A 21,959-nucleotide genomic window follows, 5' to 3' on the forward strand; every position below is an offset into this window, starting at 1 on the left:
CCTCATTTCTAAGGAGTCTATTATTGTCCCCAAGAAGGGAACCCTTGTTGACGGAGATAGAGAACTCTTTTCCACGTTCACTTTCCATCCGTGAGATCTGAGAAAGGCCAGGACAATGTCCGTGTGAGCCTTTGCTTGAGGAAGGGACGACGCTTGAATCAGAATGTCGTCCAAGTAAGGTACTACAGCAATGCCCCTTGGTCTTAGCACAGCTAGAAGGGACCCTAGTACCTTTGTGAAAATCCTTGGAGCAGTGGCTAATCCGAAAGGAAGCGCCACGAACTGGTAATGCTTGTCCAGGAATGCGAACCTTAGGAACCGATGATGTTCCTTGTGGATAGGAATATGTAGATACGCATCCTTTAAATCCACCGTGGTCATGAATTGACCTTCCTGGATGGAAGGAAGAATTGTTCGAATGGTTTCCATTTTGAACGATGGAACCTTGAGAAACTTGTTTAAGATCTTGAGATCTAAGATTGGTCTGAACGTTCCCTCTTTTTTGGGAACTATGAACAGATTGGAGTAGAACCCCATCCCTTGTTCTCCTAATGGAACAGGATGAATCACTCCCATTTTTAACAGGTCTTCTACACAACGTAAGAATGCCTGTCTTTTTATGTGGTCTGAAGACAACTGAGACCTGTGGAACCTCCCCCTTGGGGGAAGCCCCTTGAATTCCAGAAGATAACCTTGGGAGACTATTTCTAGCGCCCAAGGATCCAGAACATCTCTTGCCCAAGCCCGAGCGAAGAGAGAGAGTCTGCCCCCCACCAGATCCGGTCCCGGATCGGGGGCCAACATTTCATGCTGTCTTGGTAGCAGTGGCAGGTTTCTTGGCCTGCTTTCCCTTGTTCCAGCCTTGCATTGGTCTCCAAGCTGGCTTGGCTTGAGAAGTATTACCCTCTTGCTTAGAGGACGTAGCACCTTGGGCTGGTCCGTTTCTACGAAAGGGACGAAAATTAGGTTTATTTTTGGCCTTGAAAGGCCGATCCTGAGGAAGGGCGTGGCCCTTACCCCCAGTGATATCAGAGATAATCTCTTTCAAGTCAGGGCCAAACAGCGTTTTCCCCTTGAAAGGAATGTTAAGTAGCTTGTTCTTGGAAGACGCATCAGCTGACCAAGATTTCAACCAAAGCGCTCTGCGCGCCACAATAGCAAACCCAGAATTCTTAGCCGCTAACCTAGCCAATTGCAAAGTGGCGTCTAGGGTGAAAGAATTAGCCAATTTGAGAGCATTGATTCTGTCCATAATCTCCTCATAAGGAGGAGAATCACTATCGACCGCCTTTACCAGCTCATCGAACCAGAAACACGCGGCTGTAGCGACAGGGACAATGCATGAAATTGGTTGTAGAAGGTAACCCTGCTGAACAAACATCTTTTTAAGTAAACCTTCTAATTTTTTATCCATAGGATCTTTGAAAGCACAACTATCTTCTATGGGTATAGTGGTGCGTTTGTTTAAAGTGGAAACCGCTCCCTCGACCTTGGGGACTGTCTGCCATAAGTCCTTTCTGGGGTCGACCATAGGAAACAATTTTTTAAATATGGGGGGAGGGACGAAAGGAATACCGGGCCTTTCCCATTCTTTATTTACAATGTCCGCCACCCGCTTGGGTATAGGAAAAGCTTCTGGGAGCCCCGGGACCTCTAGGAACTTGTCCATTTTACATAGTTTCTCTGGGATGACCAACTTGTCACAATCATCCAGAGTGGATAATACCTCCTTAAGCAGAATGCGGAGATGTTCCAACTTAAATTTAAACGTAATCACATCAGGTTCAGCTTGTTGAGAAATGTTCCCTGAATCAGTAATTTCTCCCTCAGACAAAACCTCCCTGGCCCCATCAGACTGGTTTAGGGCCCTTCAGAACCATTATTATCAGCGTCGTCATGCTCTTCAGTATCTAAAACAGAGCAGTCGCGCTTACGCTGATAAGTGTGCATTTTGGCTAAAATGTTTTTGACAGAATTATCCATTACAGCCGTTAATTGTTGCATAGTAAGGAGTATTGGCGCGCTAGATGTACTAGGGGCCTCCTGAGTGGGCAAGACTCGTGTAGACGAAGGAGGGAATGATGCAGTACCATGCTTACTCCCCTCACTTGAGGAATCATCTTGGGCATCATTGTCATTGTCACATAAATCACATTTATTTAAATGAGAAGGAACTCTGGCTTCCCCACATTCAGAACACAGTCTATCTGGTAGTTCAGACATGTTAAACAGGCATAAACTTGATAACAAAGTACAAAAAACGTTTTAAAATAAAACCGTTACTGTCACTTTAAATTTTAAACTGAACACACTTTATTACTGCAATTGCGAAAAAATATGAAGGAATTGTTCAAAATTCACCAAAATTTCACCACAGTGTCTTAAAGCCTTAAAAGTATTGCACACCAAATTTGGAAGCTTTAACCATTAAAATAACGGAACCGGAGCCGTTTTTAACTTTAACCCCTTTACAGTCCCTGGTGTCTGCTTTGCTGAGACCCAACCAAGCCCAAAGGGGAATACGATACCAAATGACGCCTTCAGAAAGTCTTTTCTATGTATCAGAGCTCCTCACACATGCGACTGCATGTCATGCCTCTCAAAAACAAGTGCGCAACACCGGCGCGAAAATGAGGCTCTGCCTATGATTTGGGAAAGCCCCTAAAGAGAAAGGTGTCTAAAAAAGTGCCTGCCGATATAAGCTTATCAAAATACCCAGATTAAATGATTCCTCAAGGCTAAATATGTGTTAATAATGAATCGATTTAGCCCAGAAAAAGTCTACAGTCTTAATAAGCCCTTGTGAAGCCCTTATTTACAATCTTAATAAACATGGCTTACCGGATCCCATAGGGAAAATGACAGCTTCCAGCATTACATCGTCTTGTTAGAATGTGTCATACCTCAAGCAGCAAGAGACTGCTCACTGTTCCCCCAACTGAAGTTAATTCCTCTCAACAGTCCTGTGTGGAACAGCCATGGATTTTAGTAACGGTTGCTAAAATCATTTTCCTCATACAAACAGAAATCTTCATCTCTTTTCTGTTTCTGAGTAAATAGTACATACCAGCACTATTTTAAAATAACAAACTCTTGATTGAATAATAAAAACTACAGTTAAACACTAAAAAACTCTAAGCCATCTCCGTGGAGATGTTGCCTGTACAACGGCAAAGAGAATGACTGGGGTAGGCGGAGCCTAGGAGGGATCATGTGACCAGCTTTGCTGGGCTCTTTGCCATTTCCTGTTGGGGAAGAGAATATCCCACAAGTAAGGATGACGCCGTGGACCGGACACACCTATGTTGGAGAAATATACCACCATTAAAAATAATAAAAAAACAATACAAACGTACTGCAAATGATCTGTAGTGCACTATTTTAAAAGTAGTGTGCGCTGTCTGAGGGAATGGTGCCAGCTATTACGCTACCCCCATCCTATTGCACCCTGGCTGCTGTTGGGTTCGTCCGCCTCTAGAAACGGCCCTGATTTTGACTTTCATGTATGCTTAGTTCCTGAATACATTGGTTCATTAAAAAACATAATCTAATGAAAATAATAGGGGCTATAGAACCAGTATGCCAATAACTTGTTTTCCCCATAAAGAATGATTAAACACCAAAATAATCTTTAAAAAATTAAATTAATTCAATTAAAAAAATGAATCACTACATTAATGTTGGCAAAATGAAAAAAAAAAAAGTTCTATGTAACACGTCACAAAGCCACTAAGGAACAAAAGAAGGAAAACAAAGAAAACATTTGCTGCATTTTACCCAAAAAAGTTTTTTAGTGAGGTTTTCTTATCTCCCAAACTACAATTCCACTGCAAAAACTACATACCCCAGTTCGCTCTTCTCTTTTCAAAGCTGCAGCATCTAGTTTAGCTTCATAGTCTGCTTGCACCTGGTCTCTCCTCTTCAGCACACCCTGTGATACGCAAATCTCATTAGAATTCCTATACTGATTTTGTTCTATGACATTCTGAAAAATATAGAAGTACCTAAATGAAAATATTTATTCACTACTTCAAAATGTGTAATATGTCCATAATCTAGCAATTGTTGTGCTGACTGTAAACATAAATGTCTCCAAAAGATTGCAGATATTTAGAAGACTTATTATACACTATCCTTTCTGTTCAGAAAACCCACTGACTCCTTGTCAGTGCATAAGTGGAAATTTCACAAACTGACCTGTGACAAAAGTGGCATCCCTATGATAATGTCACAAAATAAAGTCACTAAGCACTTTAGTATGAGACACTGTACTGCCAATGTTTGACTACAGATTTCATGGCTATGGGTTAGATTTTATGCACTTGTTAGCAATAGGTGCGGCTGAAACACCTGAACTCAATTAGTAGAGGGTTCCAAATACTTTTGGCCATATAGTGTGTGTAACCTAAAACACAATCAATCATTTATACCTAGAAAATAAATTCTGATCTAAATAATTTAACTAAGCAGCATGTTCTTATTCACCTTCATGGATTCAGAGTAGAGGATGTACTCTCTAAGCACCGGCAGAAAGTCCTCTGTCATATCTTCTGTTTGCTCTTCCAATGCAGTGCTGCAATTCCCAATGCAGGCTGACACTCCCTCTAGGGGTTCTCTTAACTCCCCTTCCAATCCGCTCCAAGTGGAGTAGACAGGACCATATTCACGAAGTTCGACTAGGTATTCTGAAATTAAATGAGAACTTGAGTTCTAATAAGAAATTTGCGGCAAATAAGTTCCACCCCTAATCTCCATATCTAGATCACCCAGGTATCAAGACTGTCAAAGGATATGCTCCTTTTGCAGCATGAGTCAATTCAAGCAGAAGCAAAGATTAAGGCATAGCATGAGAATAAATATAAAGTGTTGTATAAAGGTTGGGTAAAGAGAACATCTTAGTTGAGAACAATAAATATAATGTTGTCCACCTTTTAAGTCTCCTCTGAACACAACTGTGCAAGCTAAAAAAGTCCACCAAATCATACCTTAAGAGCTTCCTTCACATGAATTAAAAGGAAAGCTTAGAATAAAAAAATCCTACTACTGCATTAAAGGGACACTGAACCCAATTTTTTTCTTTTGTGATTCAGATAGATGATGCAATTTTTTATTTATTTTTAAATATTTTATTTTAGAACCAGCAGTGTAAAAATGAACATATAGTTTACGCCTTGCAGGGCCAACAATCAATAAGGTCATACCAAGCAAACATAATACAATATTTACATTGTTTTAAATCAGAACTTAATTAAACCAGTAAGACTTGACAGGGATGTCTTTGTGATTCTACTCTACACTGTTGTTTTATTTTCTATTATACCCCTATCCCACAAATTGGGGGGGGGGGGGGAAATGGAGCAGGGAGAGGAGGCAGGTAGAATGCATCCGCTTTTTTCTCGCTGTTCAACCACATTAATGTATTACCAAATGCCCAGGAGTACTAGTTCTGAATTCCTAAACGGAAATATCATATGATCAATCTCGGTAACCGGGAGCAATTTAATAAATGCTGTCCATTTCTTAAAAAATTGTCTGATATCTGATTCATTATCTATGTTGGTATCCCTCTGTTCCAATATACATTGCTTTTTCAAGCAGTTTCTAATCTCTGAGATACTTGCAATCGCTATCGTTTTCCATTTTTTGAAAATTAAGTACCTAGCTACCAAAACAGACAAGATTATTAATTTTTCACTAGATTGGTGTCCCTCAAAATATTTTAAACAAAATATAATCTGCATCAATGATAATACCAGGGGAAGTCTTTAGTGATTTGTTCAGCCAAAAATGTCTGATCTTTGAACAGTTCCATAACATATGTAGCAGATCTGCTGCAGGGAGGGAACATTTAGGACATTTGTTGAAACTTAAGTAGTTTTGGAAATTGAAGCCTTTTTCAGGAGTAAAATATGTCATATGTAAAAGTTTAACATGTGCTTCCCTCCAGGAGGTTGACAGAGTGGCCTGCGATACTTTATGAATAGATACTTGTATACATTTAGAATCATTATTATTCTGAGGTATCAACAGGATCCAATCTGATGCAATTTTCTCTAAAATAGGGACTTCCTTGCTAGCTTAGAGGAGTTGGTAACACGGGGTGATAGACATGCACCCATTCTTGACCAATATGAGCCAACTATCCAATTTACCCAAGGCCCAACACCAGCCTACCTCCTTCATTAATTATAAAACAAAATGTCTTATTTGCAAATATGCAAAAAAAACTCCTTATTAGTGATATTGAATTCATTCTTTAGTTCCTCAAATGTTTTAACACATTTTTTTTCTTTGTCGATGAGATGCGATATCCTTTCCAGCCCCTGCAGTGTGACATTTCTTAAGTACTGCTGAATTTAAACCTGCTTGAAATTTTGGATTCCCCATCAGAGGTAGATACTGAGAGACCTTACAGTTTATTGATAGAAGATTGCTTATTTTCCACCAGACCTTCAATGGATTAAAAAAAGTTTTGAGTCTCTTACGGCTAGATTACGAGTCTTGTGTTAGGCTTAAAAAGCAGCGTTGGCCGGTCCCAATGCTGCTTTTTAATGCCCGCTGGTATTACGAGTCTTGCAGGTACAGGTGTACCGCTCACTTTTTTGGCCAGACTCGGAAATACCGCAAATTCACTGACGTCAATTGCGTATCCTATTTTTTCAATGGGACTTGCATAGCGCCGGTATTACGAGTTTGACAAAAAGTGAGCGGTACACCCTCTCCAGTCAAGACTGGTACCGCATTTAAAAGTCAGTAGTTAAGAGTTTTACACTACAACGCCGTAGCATAAAACTCTTAAAGTGCTAAAAAGTACACTAACACCCATAAACTACCTATTAACCCCTAAACCGAGGCCCCCCCCACATCAATTCAATTTTTTAACCCCTAATCTGCCGAATGTCCTCCAGACGGGCAGACGTCTTCATCCAGACGGCATCTTCTATCTTCATCTATCCGGCGTGGAGCGGGTCCATCTTCAAGACATCCGACGTGGAGCATCCTCTTCATCCGGAGTCTTCTTACTAAATGACGGTACCTTTAAGTGACGTCATCCAAGATGGCGTCCCTTCAATTCCGATTGTCTGATAGAATTCTATCAGCCAATCGGAATTAAGGTAGAAAAAATCCTATTGGCTGATGCAATCAGCCAATAGGATTGAGCTTGCATTCTATTGGCTGATTGGAACAGCCAATAGAATGCCAGCTCAATCCTATTGGCTGATTGCATCAGCCAATAGGATTGAACTTCAATCCTATTGGCTGATTGCATCAGCCAATAGGATTTTTTCTACCTTAATTCCGATTGTCTGATAGAATTCTATTAGCCAATCGGAATTGAAGGGACGCCATCTTGGATGACGTCACTTAAAGGTACCGTCATTTAGTAAGAAGACTCCGGATGAAGAGGATGCTCCGCGTCGGATGTCTTGAAGATGGACCCGCTCTGCGCCGGATGGATGAAGATAGAAGATGCCGTCTGGATGAAGACTTCTGCCCGTCTGGAGGTCCACTTCTGCCCGGCTTGGATGAAGACTTCTGCCCGTCTGGAGGACCACTTCTGCCCGGCTGGATGAAGACGTCTCCCGTTAGGGTGATCTTCAGGGGGTTAGTGTTAGGTTTATTTAAGGGGATATTGGGTGGGTGGTGGGTTTTAATGTTGGGGGGGGGGGGGATTTGTAATTTCTTTAAAAGGTAAAAGAGCTGATTACTTTGGGGCAATGAACCGCAAAAGGCCCTTTTAAGGGCTATTTGTAATTTAGTGTAGGGTAGGGCTTTTTTTATTTTGGGGGGCTTTTTTATTTTGTTAAGGGGATTAGATTAGGTGTAATTAGTTTAAAAATCTTGTAATTTTTTAAATATTTTCTGTAATTTAGTGGGGGTTTTTTTGTACTTTAGACAATTTTATTTAATTTAGGGAATTAATTTAATTATAGTGGTAGTGTTAGGTGTAATTGTAACTTAGGTTAGGTTTTATTTTACAGGTACTTTTGTATTTATTTTAGCTAGGTGGTTATTAAATAGTTAATAACTATTTAATAACTATTGTACCTAGTTAAAATAAATACAAACTTGCCTGTAAAATAAAAATAAACCCTAAGCTAGATACAATGTAACTATAAGTTATATTGTAGCTAGCTTAGGGTTTATTTTATAGGTAAGTATTTAGTTTTAAATAGGAATAATTTAGTTAATGATAGTTATTTTATTTAGATGTATTTAAATTATATTTAAGCTAGGGAGTGTTAGGGTTAGACTTAAGTTTAGGGGTTAATAACTTTAATATAGTGGCGGCGACGCTGGGGGGGGGGGCAGATTAGGGGTTAATAAGTGCAGGTAGGTTGCGGCGACATTGGGGGTGGCAGATTAGGGGTTAATAAATATAATGTAGGTGTCGGCAATGTTGGGGGCAGCAGATTAGGGGTTCATAAGTATAATGTAGGTGTCGGCGATGTCGGGGGCGGCAGATTAGGGGTTAATAAGTGTAAGATTAGGGGTGTTTAGACTCGGGGTTCATGTTAGGGTGTTAGGTGTAGACATAATGTATTTTCCACATAGGAATCAATGGGGCTGCGTTAGGAGCTAAACGCTGCTTTTTTGCAGGTGTTAGAGTTTTTTTTCAGCCGGCTCTCCCCCATTGATTCCTATGGGGAAATCGTGCACTAGCACGTTCAGCCAGCTCACCACTAACGTAAGCAGCTGGTATTGAGGTGAGATGTGGAGCAAAATTTTGCTCTACGATCACTTTTTTGCGGTTAACGCCAGGTTTGTAAAAACCCGTAATACCAGCGCTGTCTGTAAGTGAGCGGTGAGCATAAATTGCTCATTAGCACCGCAAGGCTTCTAACGCCAAACTCGTAATTTAGCCGTTAATTTCCATTGGTAGCCCTTTTGGCTCACAGTGGATTAATGCTATCGGGAGAAATGGGTTGCAAATGCTTTCCTCAAGTGCATTATTCACAACATAATTGTTGGCAAAGATCCAATCTGCCACTATACGTGCTAGAAAGACATAGTTATACAGTTGAATGTCAGGCAGTGCAAGGCCTCCACATTCCTTTGAAAGGGAAAGTTTAGTTAAGGATATCCTGTGTCTTTTCTCCTGCCATATGAATCTTCTAAGTGTGCTCTTAAACAAATCGGATATCCCTCTCTAAAAGGATTATTGGGGTATTCTGTAAAACATAGAGCAACTTCGGGAGAAGAACCATCTTAAACTGGGATATCTGCCCAGAAATATATATTGGTGAATTTTGCCAGCTTTTTAATTTCTCCATGATGCTTGCTAGGGCTGGAGGTATATTAAGATTATAAATGTCACCTGGCTTAGATGGGATCAAAATCCTTAGATATTTAAATGAGTCTTGGACTACTCTAAAAGGAATATTAGATGGAGAGTTGCTACATTTTCTGAGCCATAAGAGTTCTGATTTTGCTGTGTTAACCTTATATCCTGAAAAAGACTCAAATTGATCAATAATCCGAAGGAGTTTAGGTATGGTTATTTTAGTATTTGCGAAATATAAGAGTATATCATCCGCATACAACGCGATTTTCATCTCCTGTTTACCTATTTTAATACCCTCCAGTCGGTGCCTGACCACAATTGCTAGTGGCTCAATGGAAACATTGAAGAGAAGAGGGGAGAGAGGACATCCCTGGCGGGTTTCCCTCCCCAGCGTAATCTGTGGGGACAGAATATTATTGACTATCATTATCGTATGTGGGTCATTATACAGATTTTTTATGAAGTTGAGGAACCCGCCTCTGAAACCAAACTTGTCTAAGGAAGTGAATATGTGATCAAAGTGTACCGAGTCAAATGCTTTCTCAGCGTCGATTGAAACAATGCCTTCAAGTTCCCAAAGTACTCTGCAGTTACCAAAGCTTCTCTTATTTTTGCTGAAGAGTTTCGCATATGCAAAAACCCGGCTTGATCTGTATGAATGATATTAGAAAGCGTTATCGGAAGCCTCTGAGCTATGATTGAGGAAAGTATCTTGTAATCTGAGTTTTAGAGGGCTATGGGTCTATATGACTCCTCCCCCCTTAAAAAGAGTTTTTCTTCGTTCTCTTGCTATCTTTATTTGAAAAAGAAGGCATCTAAGCTAAGGAGACAGACAATTTTTGATTCAGACACTGGACAGCACTTGTTTATTGGTGGGTGAATTTATTCACAATCAGCAAGAACAACCCAGGTTGTTCACCAAAAATGGGCCGGCTTTTAAACTTACATTCTTGCTTTTCAAATAAAGAGAATGAAGAAAATTTAATATTAGGACTAAATTAGAAAGTTGCTTAAAATTGCATGCTCTATCTGAATCACGAAAGAAAACATTTGGGTTCAGTGTCCCTTTAAGTTTGAGAGTTGAATAAAATTTGTATCTAGAAATCTCACAAGCAAACCTGGTATTGAAATTCTAAATGTGATTTCTTTAAAAAAGTAAAATCTGCTCTTAACACCAGTTGTTATGAAAAGATGATCAAATAATTATGTTTTAAACTAAAGGAGTAGGAGGGTGTTTTTCAATGTAGAATTAGGTTTAAAATAATATGAAGTAGCAAAAAAATAAAATAAAAACTTGAAAAGGCATTCCTACTACAACAACTACACCGAACAAACTTAACATACAGAAGATTGGATACATACATAGGTTTATATTGTTAAAGGGACAGTCTAGTCAAGAATTGTTATAGTTTAAAAAGATAGATAATCCCTTTATTACCCATTCCCCAGTTTGCATAACCAACACAGTTATATTAATACACATTTTACCTCTGTGATTACCTTGTATCTACCACAGTCCAAGATAGGATAAAAGGAGCAGCAGAATAATTGTATAAAACGTAACATTTATTCCAAAAACATAAATTATGCTTACCTGATCATTTTCTTTTCTTCTGATGGAAAGAGTCCACAGCTGCATTCATTACTTTTGGGAAATAAGAACCTGGCCACCAGGAGGAGGCAAAGGCACCCCAGCCAAAGGCTTAAATACTCCTCCCACTCCCCTCATCCCCCAGTCTTTCTGCCGAGGAACAAGGAACAGTAGAAGAAATATCAGGGTAAAAGGTGCCATAAGAATAAAAGGACGCCCCACATAAAAATTATGGGTGGGGAGCTGTGGACTCTTTCCATCAGAAGAAAAGAAAATTATCAGGTAAGCATAATTTATGCTTTTCTTCTTAAATGGAAAGAGTCCACAGCTGCATTCATTACTTTTGGGAAAACAAAACCCAAGCTTTAGAGGACACAATGCCAAGACGGGAGGGTACATTAGGGGGCCCATTCTAAGGGCACCAAGCCTGAAACCACTGCCCACAAAAAAAACCAGCTTCGTCCGAAGCCAAGAAAACTTTGAAAGGAAAAGCCCCGAGGACACTGACCCACAGGTAGTCCAGAGCCTAGCTAGAGACCGCAAAAAATTAGACTCAACTGAGCCAACAGGCCTCCAGGAGACGCCATCGCCCAACAGCCGGTCCCTCCCCACTCACCCCACACTAAAGAAGGGAACACCAGACTAAACTTCCAAAGGGAGAGGGCCAGGAAGAACCGAAGGAAAAAATCGAAAGGTCACAAGATCCATAAAAGGAAAACCCCCCAGAGCGAACCCAGCTCACAAGGGCCCAAATGGGTCCCGACAGACAAGGGGAGACTACGCCTAGACCAGAGAAACCAGAAGTATAGGACCGAGCATAAAAACAGAGAAAACGTTTTCTCAAACGTTGTGCAAAAGCACCAAAGACAACAGAAGAGTCCTCACACTGAAGTATTCCGCAACAAAAAGACGTGTAACAGACCCATACGAAAAACCTTGAGTCAAGAACACGCTCCCATCCACAGGATGACACAGGGAATACTCGCTGAGAGCAAAAACGGCCAGCAAAAGAAAAGATTGCAGAGGACAACTCCCAGACAGAGGGCACCCTCTAGGCAATGCAAGCCGCTAGACCTACGCACAGCTCTATCAAAAAAGGGGTATTCGGACCCCAAGAAGAGAAGTGATACCCTGAACCCGAGGTGGAGCAATACTAGACCCTCTGCTTGTAAGCTTAGGGAGCCAGCTAGCCATTGTGCCAGCCCCGGCAGGTCTGAAACAGGGGAACAGAAACACCCCAAAAACCAGCTAAAAAACAAGCGGAAAAATGGCCACAGCCAATCCAACAGAGCACGGGTGCAACCCAACTCCTTAGGACAGACAACAGGGTCGTAGACCCAAAGGATCTAGCAAAAAGGTCCAACTTAGTCTTGACACGGAGCCAGCAAGACTCCAAAGGGAACGTAACCCAGAGAGAAAATCCCTCTCAGCAAGGGAAACTTACAAGTCCCAACTCCTGAACCAGAAGAAGCCTTAAGAAAAGGACCACATCTCCATAAAAAGGAGACTAAGCTCTCACCCAAGAAGGGGAAAAGGGCTAACAGGCAGCACCTTCCATAAGCCATGAAGCCACAGGTTAAAAGTGAGATCAATCCCCCTTGAAAGTGATTCCCCTAAAAACTAGCCTGCTGACACGCAACCAATGTGCAATCATAGCAGCAGTGACACTGCAAGTCTATTCACCTGCAGAGCAGAGAATTCAATGGATACTACAGCAAGCTGACCAAGGGAAACCGTCAACACAAGCCCCAATGAGCAACAAACTCAGAAAACCTGGCCAACCAGGACCAGATCAAGAAATCAGAGTAAAAGGACATAGTCCAAGTTTCCAGGAATTGGGAACCCCGAACCAACCCTGAAGTCTAAAGGTCTGGTAACAACCCACAACGGGATCCACAAGGGAAAATGCTGAATGAAATCCAGCAACTGGAAGCCCCAGGAAGAACAGGTCCGAACCCCCAACTGTTTAGATAAACAAAATCCGCAAACTGAACACCCTGTCTGAAGAACAACCCAGACCACAGGGGATACTAATGCAAAATCCAGATCAGCCCAGATAAGAAAAACTCGCAAGTCCCGACCTAAGGAAGAGACCAACCCTTGCCGAAGTCCCACTCTCCAAAGGAGCCAACGCGGTAAAAGTCGTATCACGCTAGAGCTTCTAGACTCACCAACAACCTCAGGACAATAAGGCAAGGGGATACCTCGAGGTCAAAACCACTCGAGCAAAGGCTAGTCTCCACATCACCTCCATACAAGAGGATGATCACAAGGAGAAAGGGGCACAAACCAACCCCCGTTCTGGGAGGAACCCCAAGGAGACCACGCCCAGTGTCCCTAACAGGGAACAAACATCTACCAGGTCCCTAAAAGTACATCCAACATGGAGACCACAAAGGAAGAGAAAAAAAGTCTCAGAAAAAACGCTAGACAGTACACAGTCGATGTGCAATAACTGCAGCTGGTTACATTCTGCAACCCAACCACTGCAAGGCAGCCAAACTACCCTTCAACTTACTAGCTGCTGAGGACCAAGTCCATGACAATCCTCAAGCCTCAAAAGAAAAAGGCTAAACCGGCACATGGTGGGAAGAAGGCGGTAAGCCCTCCAACTCTCCACCACGTGGGAGAACACTAGGGTCCAGCAATACCAGACGCCATAGAAAATGACGCAGCGGAGACTCCACTGACCCAGTCATTCAATTTGAAGGCTATAAGAACTCAGACAATCCTTCCTGCCTTGTAGACCCACGGGTCCTCTAGAATGCTTAATTGAATGTAAAACAAATGATAACATGAGCACTCAGCACCTCGACTGGACCAGCCAATCAGAACGGCGCCATGTGTCTGAACAGCCACAAGACAGAACCGAACCCAACAGGACCAGCCTGCATCCGGGTCCTAACCGTCAGGCTGCATAAATCCTCCCTCAGAGGGGAAGAAGGGAAACAGACAAATATAGGACTAACATGTCCCCAAAAACACTTCCACAGAAGTAACAAAGAGTATCGATCCCAGTTTAAGATTCCCGAAGGAAAATAATAAACAAAATAAAAGACATCTTAAACGGATAGAAAGAAAATATAAGGCAACCCGTAGGTAACGTCCAATAAGAAAACAGGCCTTCCGCAGCACCAGCCAAACAGAGCCCTAATCTTCCAAAAAAACTGGGAAGGATCTAAAAAAAAGAACAGTCAGGAGATTACATCATCCCCACATGTCTAATGAGGAGCACCATTTGAAGCAGACTGAAACTTCCCATATCCGAAAAGAATAGGATCATTTAATAACTGAAGAACATGTCTGAGTAAGACACGAAGACGCGTCACTCTATAACGAAAGGCACAACACTCAGGGTCAGTTACACCCGCAAGGAACTGTACAGGCCCTCCCCAAGGTGGTAGAAATGGGACAATAGGGCACGAGCACAAACGTGCATAAACGTCCGGACTCTGCAGACGAATAATCGCCAAGAATATGTGGAAGCGAAAATGTGCTGCAACCTCCAGGGGAAACGCGCAGCCCTGCATGGAGGAATAATCATAAAATGGGTTACCCGCATGTGTAGTATGGAGCGGTAGGAAACTGGCCTCTCGGAGGACAATACCCCCAGAGGCTAATGGCTCAGCTGTCCCTTGATTCCCCGAAGCCCGAGGAACAAGGCGCTCTCATATGGCATACAGAACAAAACTGATTGACATGTGTCAACAAGGCCAATCCGGATTCTTCACCGGATGCAGAATCTGAATCTGAAATTAAAATAGTCTCAGTATCATAATCCTCAATAACTGAATCTGAAATTTGCACACAATCTCAGCATCAGAATCCTCCATAGCTGGATAGAGGATATGCAAATATGGACTAAAGAAGTAAAACAAAAACGGCACTTAACACCCACAATGGCTGGGGCACTCACCACCTCCTATGACCAGACCCCTGCGAACTAGAATTTCTCCTTCGTCACACAGTCGGGAATGCTGAAATGGAGGACGGAGCGTAACCACACCCGACCACAAGGTGAACCGTATAGTCTAAAAAAAGTGCGCCCAACCATAAGGTTGCGTCACTTCCAAAGGCCTCAATGTTCCAACACATAAGCAGGTTGAATCACAAACATGATTATAAACCACCCTGTTCAATAACCCCCCTCAGGAGATATTAACCCTTGATTCCAAGATACTAAAGGAGACTCACTGAGATCCTTATGTTAAATTAGACCCGCAAGGTGGTAGCCTCTCGGGAACACATTTGTATTACAGTACATTTATAAAGAAAGTAAAATGAAGCGATTTTACCGGAATCTACGCAGTGGAACAGGAACACAGCGCTTCAAGTGTGACGGATAGTAGCATCACCTCCGCCATGGACTTGAGAGAAGAAAGCAGGCAGCAGAGCAAAGTTTGACATCACCTATTGCTTGAGGAGCGGTTTACATGAGTCGGGATGGTTTTGCAGAAAGACTCCTCCTGCATCTCCGGACTCTAACTTTCATCCAAGCCCTCACTGAGAGACTGACAGGACTACTTAAAACTCCAGTCGCATGCTGAAGAGTACTACCCTCCATAAGAGACAAAACAAATTCTGACACTTTTCTGCCAACCTCCTGGGACGAAAGGCAAAGAATGACTGGGGGATGAGGGGAATGGGAGGAGTATTTAAGCCTTTGGCTGGGATGTCTTTGCCTCCTCCTGGTGGCCAGGTTCTTATTTCCCAAAAGTAATGAATACAGCTGTGGACTCTTTCCATTTAAGAAGAAAATAAGGATTAAAAGCAAGACTGTCACATGATAAGTTGTTTTACAGACTTGCATTTTAGCCAATCGGTACCCTGTCATAAGTAACTCCACGGGCGTGAGCAAAATGTTATCTATATGGCACACATGAACGCTCTATAGCTGTAAAAAACTGTCACATGCATTCAGAGAAGGTGTGGCCTTCAAGGGCTTAGAAATTAGCATATGAGCCTATCTAGGTTTAGCTTTCAACTAAAAATACCAAGAGAACAAAGCAAATTTGATGATAAAAGTAAATTGGAAAGTTGATAAAATTACATGCCCTATCTGAATCATGAAAGTTTAATTTTGACTAGACTGTCCCTTTAACACCAAAAAAAGAAGATTGGACACATACATATGTTTATATTGTTAATACTAATAATGAAGTACAGCTAGATTACTTTCAAAATGTTTTTCCCTTTGGTCATTATAAAGTTTGATCTACAAGACAATAGAACATACCAACTTGCTCTTTGATAATGCGTTGTGCTATTCTGTCAATAGTTCCAAGTTTTAGGGAAAATGTGTCCAAATAATCTGCAATCCCTGAAAATTCACCAGGACGATTCCTTAGCTTGTAACCACTTGTAACATATCTCACAGACTCCCCCATTTTGGAAAGAAGAGTAATTCCCTGCTTTTTGTGACTATTTAAATCCTGAAACAAGGGGAAAAAATGTTTTATTTATCATGTGTATGAAAGAACTATGAAGACATGTTAAACATGGTATACAGTAATAAAAAAGTTAAAAGGGATTATTTTGATTAGCAAACTCACCAGGCATGCATGACTGGCTGATAAAGAAAACGGACATAGTTCTATTGGTGGTTTGAGAATCACAAGCATAAGAACAGGAAAAAAATGCACTAGAATTTCTATTTTTAAACCCCCCCCCACACAATTTAAATACATATTTAACCCCCTAAGGACCAGCGCAGTACAGGGTAAGGCACTGGTCACTTAGCCCTTAACGGACCAGCACCGTACCCTGTACCGCGCCGATTACTGGGATCTAACAGTGGCAAATTTCGCTATTCCTGCATGCCCCACGACAGAGGCAGTGCAGAAATAGCAGTATTGAGCCCCCCCCCACCAGGTTAGCAATGGCAAGGACAGGGTGTCCCTGTGATTGCATTCCTGTTGGTGCTCAGATCACGGGTGTCTCGATAACATGAGACACGCTGCATGTAAGACATCCTTCAACAGTACAGTCAAGTGTTTTTGTTTTTTATTTACCCATATAAGGATATCATAAGAAAGGCATTCTTGTCTGTTAAACATTATATAATAGGTATGGGTTCACTTAACATGAGAGTGGATAATTAAGGTGAAACCAACAGTGAGCAAAAACGCCAAAATTGCCTGTGTCATTTAAGAACAGAAACTGGGAAAAACCTTGGTCCTTAAAACATCCTCCTCTTTTGGATGCAACAAAAATAAAAAATAAAGTTAATATTTTTTTAACAATAGGAGAATTACTCCTAAACACATAAAGAAATAGAAACTCAACATGCTATCACCATTTTCCAGTTCTACAGCATTCCTGCATACTTATGTCTTTTGGTTATGACAATAAAAGTATAGGGAGCCAGGGATGCTAAAATGTTCAAGCACCAAAAAAAAGAAAGAAAAAGAAATAAAAATATGGTCTCCTGTTGCCAATTATGAACATTATCATTGTTGTCCAATCAGCGATCTTCCCATATGGCACTTTTGTTGTAGCTAAAGCACGGATTAGAGAAAAATTCAAACCGTTCGCTTACAGAAAAATTAACTCTTGAAGTGGGCGGTGGAACACAGGGTATTTGAATTTTATATCTATATTAAAAAGTAACCATAAATAATAAATAGGCCCATCACTGAACACAATATTTCTTAGTTCCATTCTTGTGGTAGGTGCACATAGCAGCGGTTACTGCATTCCCCTCTCATATATGATTTTGCATGATTAAGGCCAATGAGGCAGAAAAGTTGCATGTTTTCTGTTGAATAAAGGTAATATCCTTTGAAGATATTTGTGGTGCAGTGACTTTATTATATGGATTGATGCTCTATATTAAAAAACATAATTTATGCTTACCTGATAAATTCCTTTCTTCTGTAGTGTGATCAGTCCACGGGTCATCATTACTTCTTGGATATTAACTGCTCCCCTACAGGAAGTGCAAGAGGATTCACCCAGCAGAGCTGCATATAGCTCCTCCCCTCTACGTCACTCCCAGTCATTCGACCAAGGACCAACGAGAAAGGAAAAGCCAAGGGTGAAGTGGTGACTGGAGTATAAATTAAAAAATATTTACCTGCCTTAAAAACAGGGCGGGCCGTGGACTGATCACACTACAGAAGAAAGGAATTTATCAGGTAAGCATAAATTATGTTTTCTTCTGTTAAGTGTGATCAGTCCACGGGTCATCATTACTTCTGGGATACCAATACCAAAGCAAAAGTACACGGATGACGGGAGGGATAGGCAGGCTCTTTATACAGAAGGAACCACTGCCTGAAGAACCTTTCTCCCAAAAATAGCCTCCGATGAAGCAAAGGTGTCAAATTTGTAAAATTTGGAAAAAGTATGAAGCGAAGACCAAGTTGCAGCCTTGCAAATCTGTTTAACAGAGGCCTCATTCTTGAAGGCCCAAGTGGAAGCCACAGCTCTAGTAGAATGAGCTGTAATTCTTTCAGGGGGCTGCTGTCCAGCAGTCTCATAAGCTAAACGAATTATGCTACGAAGCCAAAAAGAAAGAGAGGTAGCGGAAGCTTTTTGACCTCTCCTCTGCCCAGAGTAAATGACAAACAGAGAAGACGTTTGTCGGAATTCCTTAGTTGCCTGCAAGTAAAATTTTTGAGCCCGGACTACATCCAGGTTGTGCAGTAGACGTTCCTTCTTTGAAGAAGGATTTGGGCATAAAGAAGGAACAACAATCTCTTGATTGATATTCCTGTTAGTAACTACCTTAGGTAAGAACCCAGGTTTAGTACGCAGAACTACCTTATCCGAATGAAAAATCAAATAAGGAGAATCACAATGTAAGGCTGATAATTCAGAGACTCTTCGAGCCGAGGAAATAGCCATTAAAAATAGAACTTTCCAAGATAACAACTTTATATCAATGGAATGAAGGGGTTCAAACTGAATGCCCTGTAAAACATTAAGAACAAGGTTTAAACTCCATGGTGGAGCAACAGTTTTAAACACAGGCTTAATCCTGGCCAAAGCCTGACAAAAAGCCTGGACGTCAGGAACTTCTGACAGACGTTTGTGTAACAGAATGGACAGAGCTGAGATCTGTCCCTTTAATGAACTAGCAGATAAACCCTTTTCTAAACCTTCTTGTAGAAAAGACAATATCCTAGGAATCCTAACCTTACTCCAAGAGTAACCTTTGGATTCACACCAATGTAGGTATTTACGCCATATCTTATGGTAAATCTTTCTGGTAACAGGTTTCCTAGTCTGTATTAAGGTACTAATAACTGACTCAGAAAACCCACGTCTTGATAAAATTAAGCGTTCAATTTCCAAGCAGTCAGCTTCAGAGAAGTTAGATTTTGATGTTTGAAGGGACCCTGTATCAGAAGGTCCTGTTTCAGAGGTAGAGACCAAGGCGGACAGGATGACATGTCCACCAGGTCTGCATACCAAGTCCTGCGTGGCCACGCAGGTGCTATTAGAATCACTGATGCTCTATCTTGTTTGATTCTGGCTATCAATCGAGGAAGCAACGGGAAGGGTGGAAACACGTAAGCCCTCCTGAAGTCCCAAGGTGCTGTCAGAGCATCTATCAGGACTGCTCCTGGATCCCTGGATCTGGACCCGTAACGAGGAAGCTTGGCGTTCTGTCGAGACGCCATGAGATCTATCTCTGGTTTGCCCCAACGTCGAAGTATTTGGGCAAAGACCTCCGGATGAAGTTCCCACTCCCCCGGATGAAAAGTCTGACGACTTAAGAAATCCGCCTCCCAGTTCTCCACTCCCGGGATGTGGATTGCTGACAGGTGGCAAGAGTGAGACTCTGCCCAGCGAATTATCTTTGATACTTCCATCATAGCTAGGGAGCTTCTTGTCCCTCCCTGATGGTTGATGTAAGCTACAGTCGTGATGTTGTCCGACTGAAACCTGATGAACCCCCGAGTTGTCAACTGGGGCCAAGCCAGGAGGGCATTGAGAACTGCTCTCAATTCCAGAATGTTTATTGGCAGGAGACTCTCCTCCTAACTCCATAGTCCCTGAGCCTTCAGGGAATTCCAGACGGCACCCCAACCTAGAAGGCTGGCGTCTGTTGTTACAATTGTCCAGTCTGGTCTGCTGAATGGCATCCCCCTGGACAGGTGTGGCCGAGAAAGCCACCATAGAAGAGAATTTCTGGTCTCTTGATCCAGATTCAGAGAAGGGGATAAGTCTGAGTAATCCCCATTCCACTGACCTAGCATGCACAGTTGCAGTGGTCTGAGGTGTAAGCGTGCAAAGGGTACTATGTCCATTGCCGCTACCATTAAGCCGATTACCTCCATACATTGAGCCACTGACGGGTGTTGAATGGAATGAAGAGTGCGGCAAGCACTTTGAAGTCTTGATAGCCTGTCCTCTGTCAGGTAAATCTTCATTTCTACAGAATCTATAAGAGTCCCCAGGAAGGGAACTCTTGTGAGTGGAACGAGTGAACTTTTCTTTTCGTTCACCTTCCATCCATGTGACCTTAGAAATGCCAGCACTAACTCTGTATGAGATTTGGCAGTTTGAAAGCTTGAAGCTTGTATCAGAATGTCGTCTAGGTATGGAGCTACCGAGATTCCCCGCGGTCTTAGTACCGCCAGAAGAGCACCCAGAACCTTTGTGAAGATTCTTGGCGCTGTAGCCAATCCGAATGGAAGAGCCACAAACTGGTAATGCCTGTCTAGGAAGGCAAACCTTAGGTACCGGTAATGATCTTTGTGAATCGGTATGTGCAGGTAAGCATCTTTTAAATCTACAGTGGTCATGTACTGACCCTCTTGGATCATAGGTAAAATTGTCCGAATAGTCTCCATCTTGAACGATGGAACTCTTAGGAATTTGTTTAGGATCTTTAAGTCCAGGATTGATCTGAAAGTTCCCTCTTTTTTGGGAACCACAAACAGATTTGAGTAAAACCCCTGTCCCTGTTCCGATCGTGGAACTGGATGGATTACTCCCATTAACAAGAGCTCTTGTACGCAGCGTAGAAAAGCCTCTTTCTTTGTCTGGATTGTTGACAATCTTGACAGATGAAATCTCTCTCTTGGAGGAGAGTATTTGAAGTCCAGAAGGTATCCCTGAGATATTATCTCTAGCGCCCAGGGATCTTGCCCAAGCCTGGGCGAAGAGAGAAAGTCTGCCCCCCACTAGATCCGATCCCGGATCGGGGGCCCTCAATTCATGCTGTTTTGGGGGCAGCAGCAGATTTCCTAGTCTGCTTGCCCTTGTTCCAGGACTGGTTAGGTTTCCAGCCTTGTCTGTAGCGAGCAACAGCTCCTTCCTGTTTTGGTGCAGAGGAAGTTGATGCTGCTCCTGCTTTGAAATTACGAAAGGAACGAAAACTAGACTGTCTAGTCTTGGCTTTGGCTTTGTCCTGAGGCAGGGCATGGCCTTTACCTCCTGTAATGTCAGCGATAATCTCTTTCAACCCGGGCCCGAATAAGGTCTGCCCTTTGAAAGGTATATTAAGCAATTTAGACTTAGAAGTAACATCAGCTGACCAGGATTTTAGCCACAGCGCCCTGCGTGCCTGAATGGCGAATCCTGAATTCTTCGCCGTAAGTTTAGTAAGATGTACTACGGCCTCCGAAATGAATGAATTAGCTAGTTTAAGGACTCTAAGCCTGTCCGTAATGTCGTCCAGAGTAGCTGAACCAATGTTCTCTTCCAGAGACTCAATCCAGAATGCCGCTGCAGCTGTGATCGGCGCAATGCATGCAAGGGGTTGCAATATAAAACCTTGTTGAACAAACATTTTCTTAAGGTAACCCTCTAACTTTTTATCCATTGGATCTGAAAAAGCACAGCTATCCTCCACCGGGATAGTGGTACGCTTAGCTAAAGTAGAAACTGCTCCCTCCACCTTAGGGACCGTTTGCCATAAGTCCCTTGTGGTGGCGTCTATTGGAAACATTTTTCTAAATATCGGAGGGGGTGAGAACGGCACACCGGGTCTATCCCACTCCTTAGTAACAATTTCAGTAAGTCTCTTAGGTATAGGAAAAACCTCAGTACTCGTCGGTACCCGCAAAATATTTATCCAACCTACACATTTTCTCTGGTATTGCAACTGTGTTACAATCATTCAGAGCC

The 21,959-nt window shown here is 42.2% G+C and overlaps 1 protein-coding gene across 3 annotated transcripts in view; it reads right to left on the bottom strand.

Annotated features, from left to right (window-relative positions):
- The window catches only part of SNX30 (sorting nexin family member 30), a 221,600-nt gene that overhangs the window by 24,037 nt on the left and 175,604 nt on the right, over positions 1-21,959 (bottom strand). For 2 of the 3 annotated variants that reach the window (XM_053702679.1, XM_053702681.1), the window contains exons 5-7: positions 16,114-16,309; positions 4,486-4,685; positions 3,845-3,985 (exon numbers count right to left, since the gene is read on the bottom strand). In XM_053702679.1, the coding sequence (XP_053558654.1) occupies positions 3,845-3,985; positions 4,486-4,685; positions 16,114-16,309 (537 nt within the window). The remainder of the gene's footprint in view (positions 1-3,844; positions 3,986-4,485; positions 4,686-16,113; positions 16,310-21,959) is intronic. The other variant, XM_053702680.1, reaches the window with a different exon arrangement.

The sequence above is a fragment of the Bombina bombina genome, chromosome 2, assembly GCF_027579735.1.
Source record: "Bombina bombina isolate aBomBom1 chromosome 2, aBomBom1.pri, whole genome shotgun sequence".
Classification (NCBI taxonomy): Eukaryota; Metazoa; Chordata; class Amphibia; order Anura; family Bombinatoridae; genus Bombina; species Bombina bombina.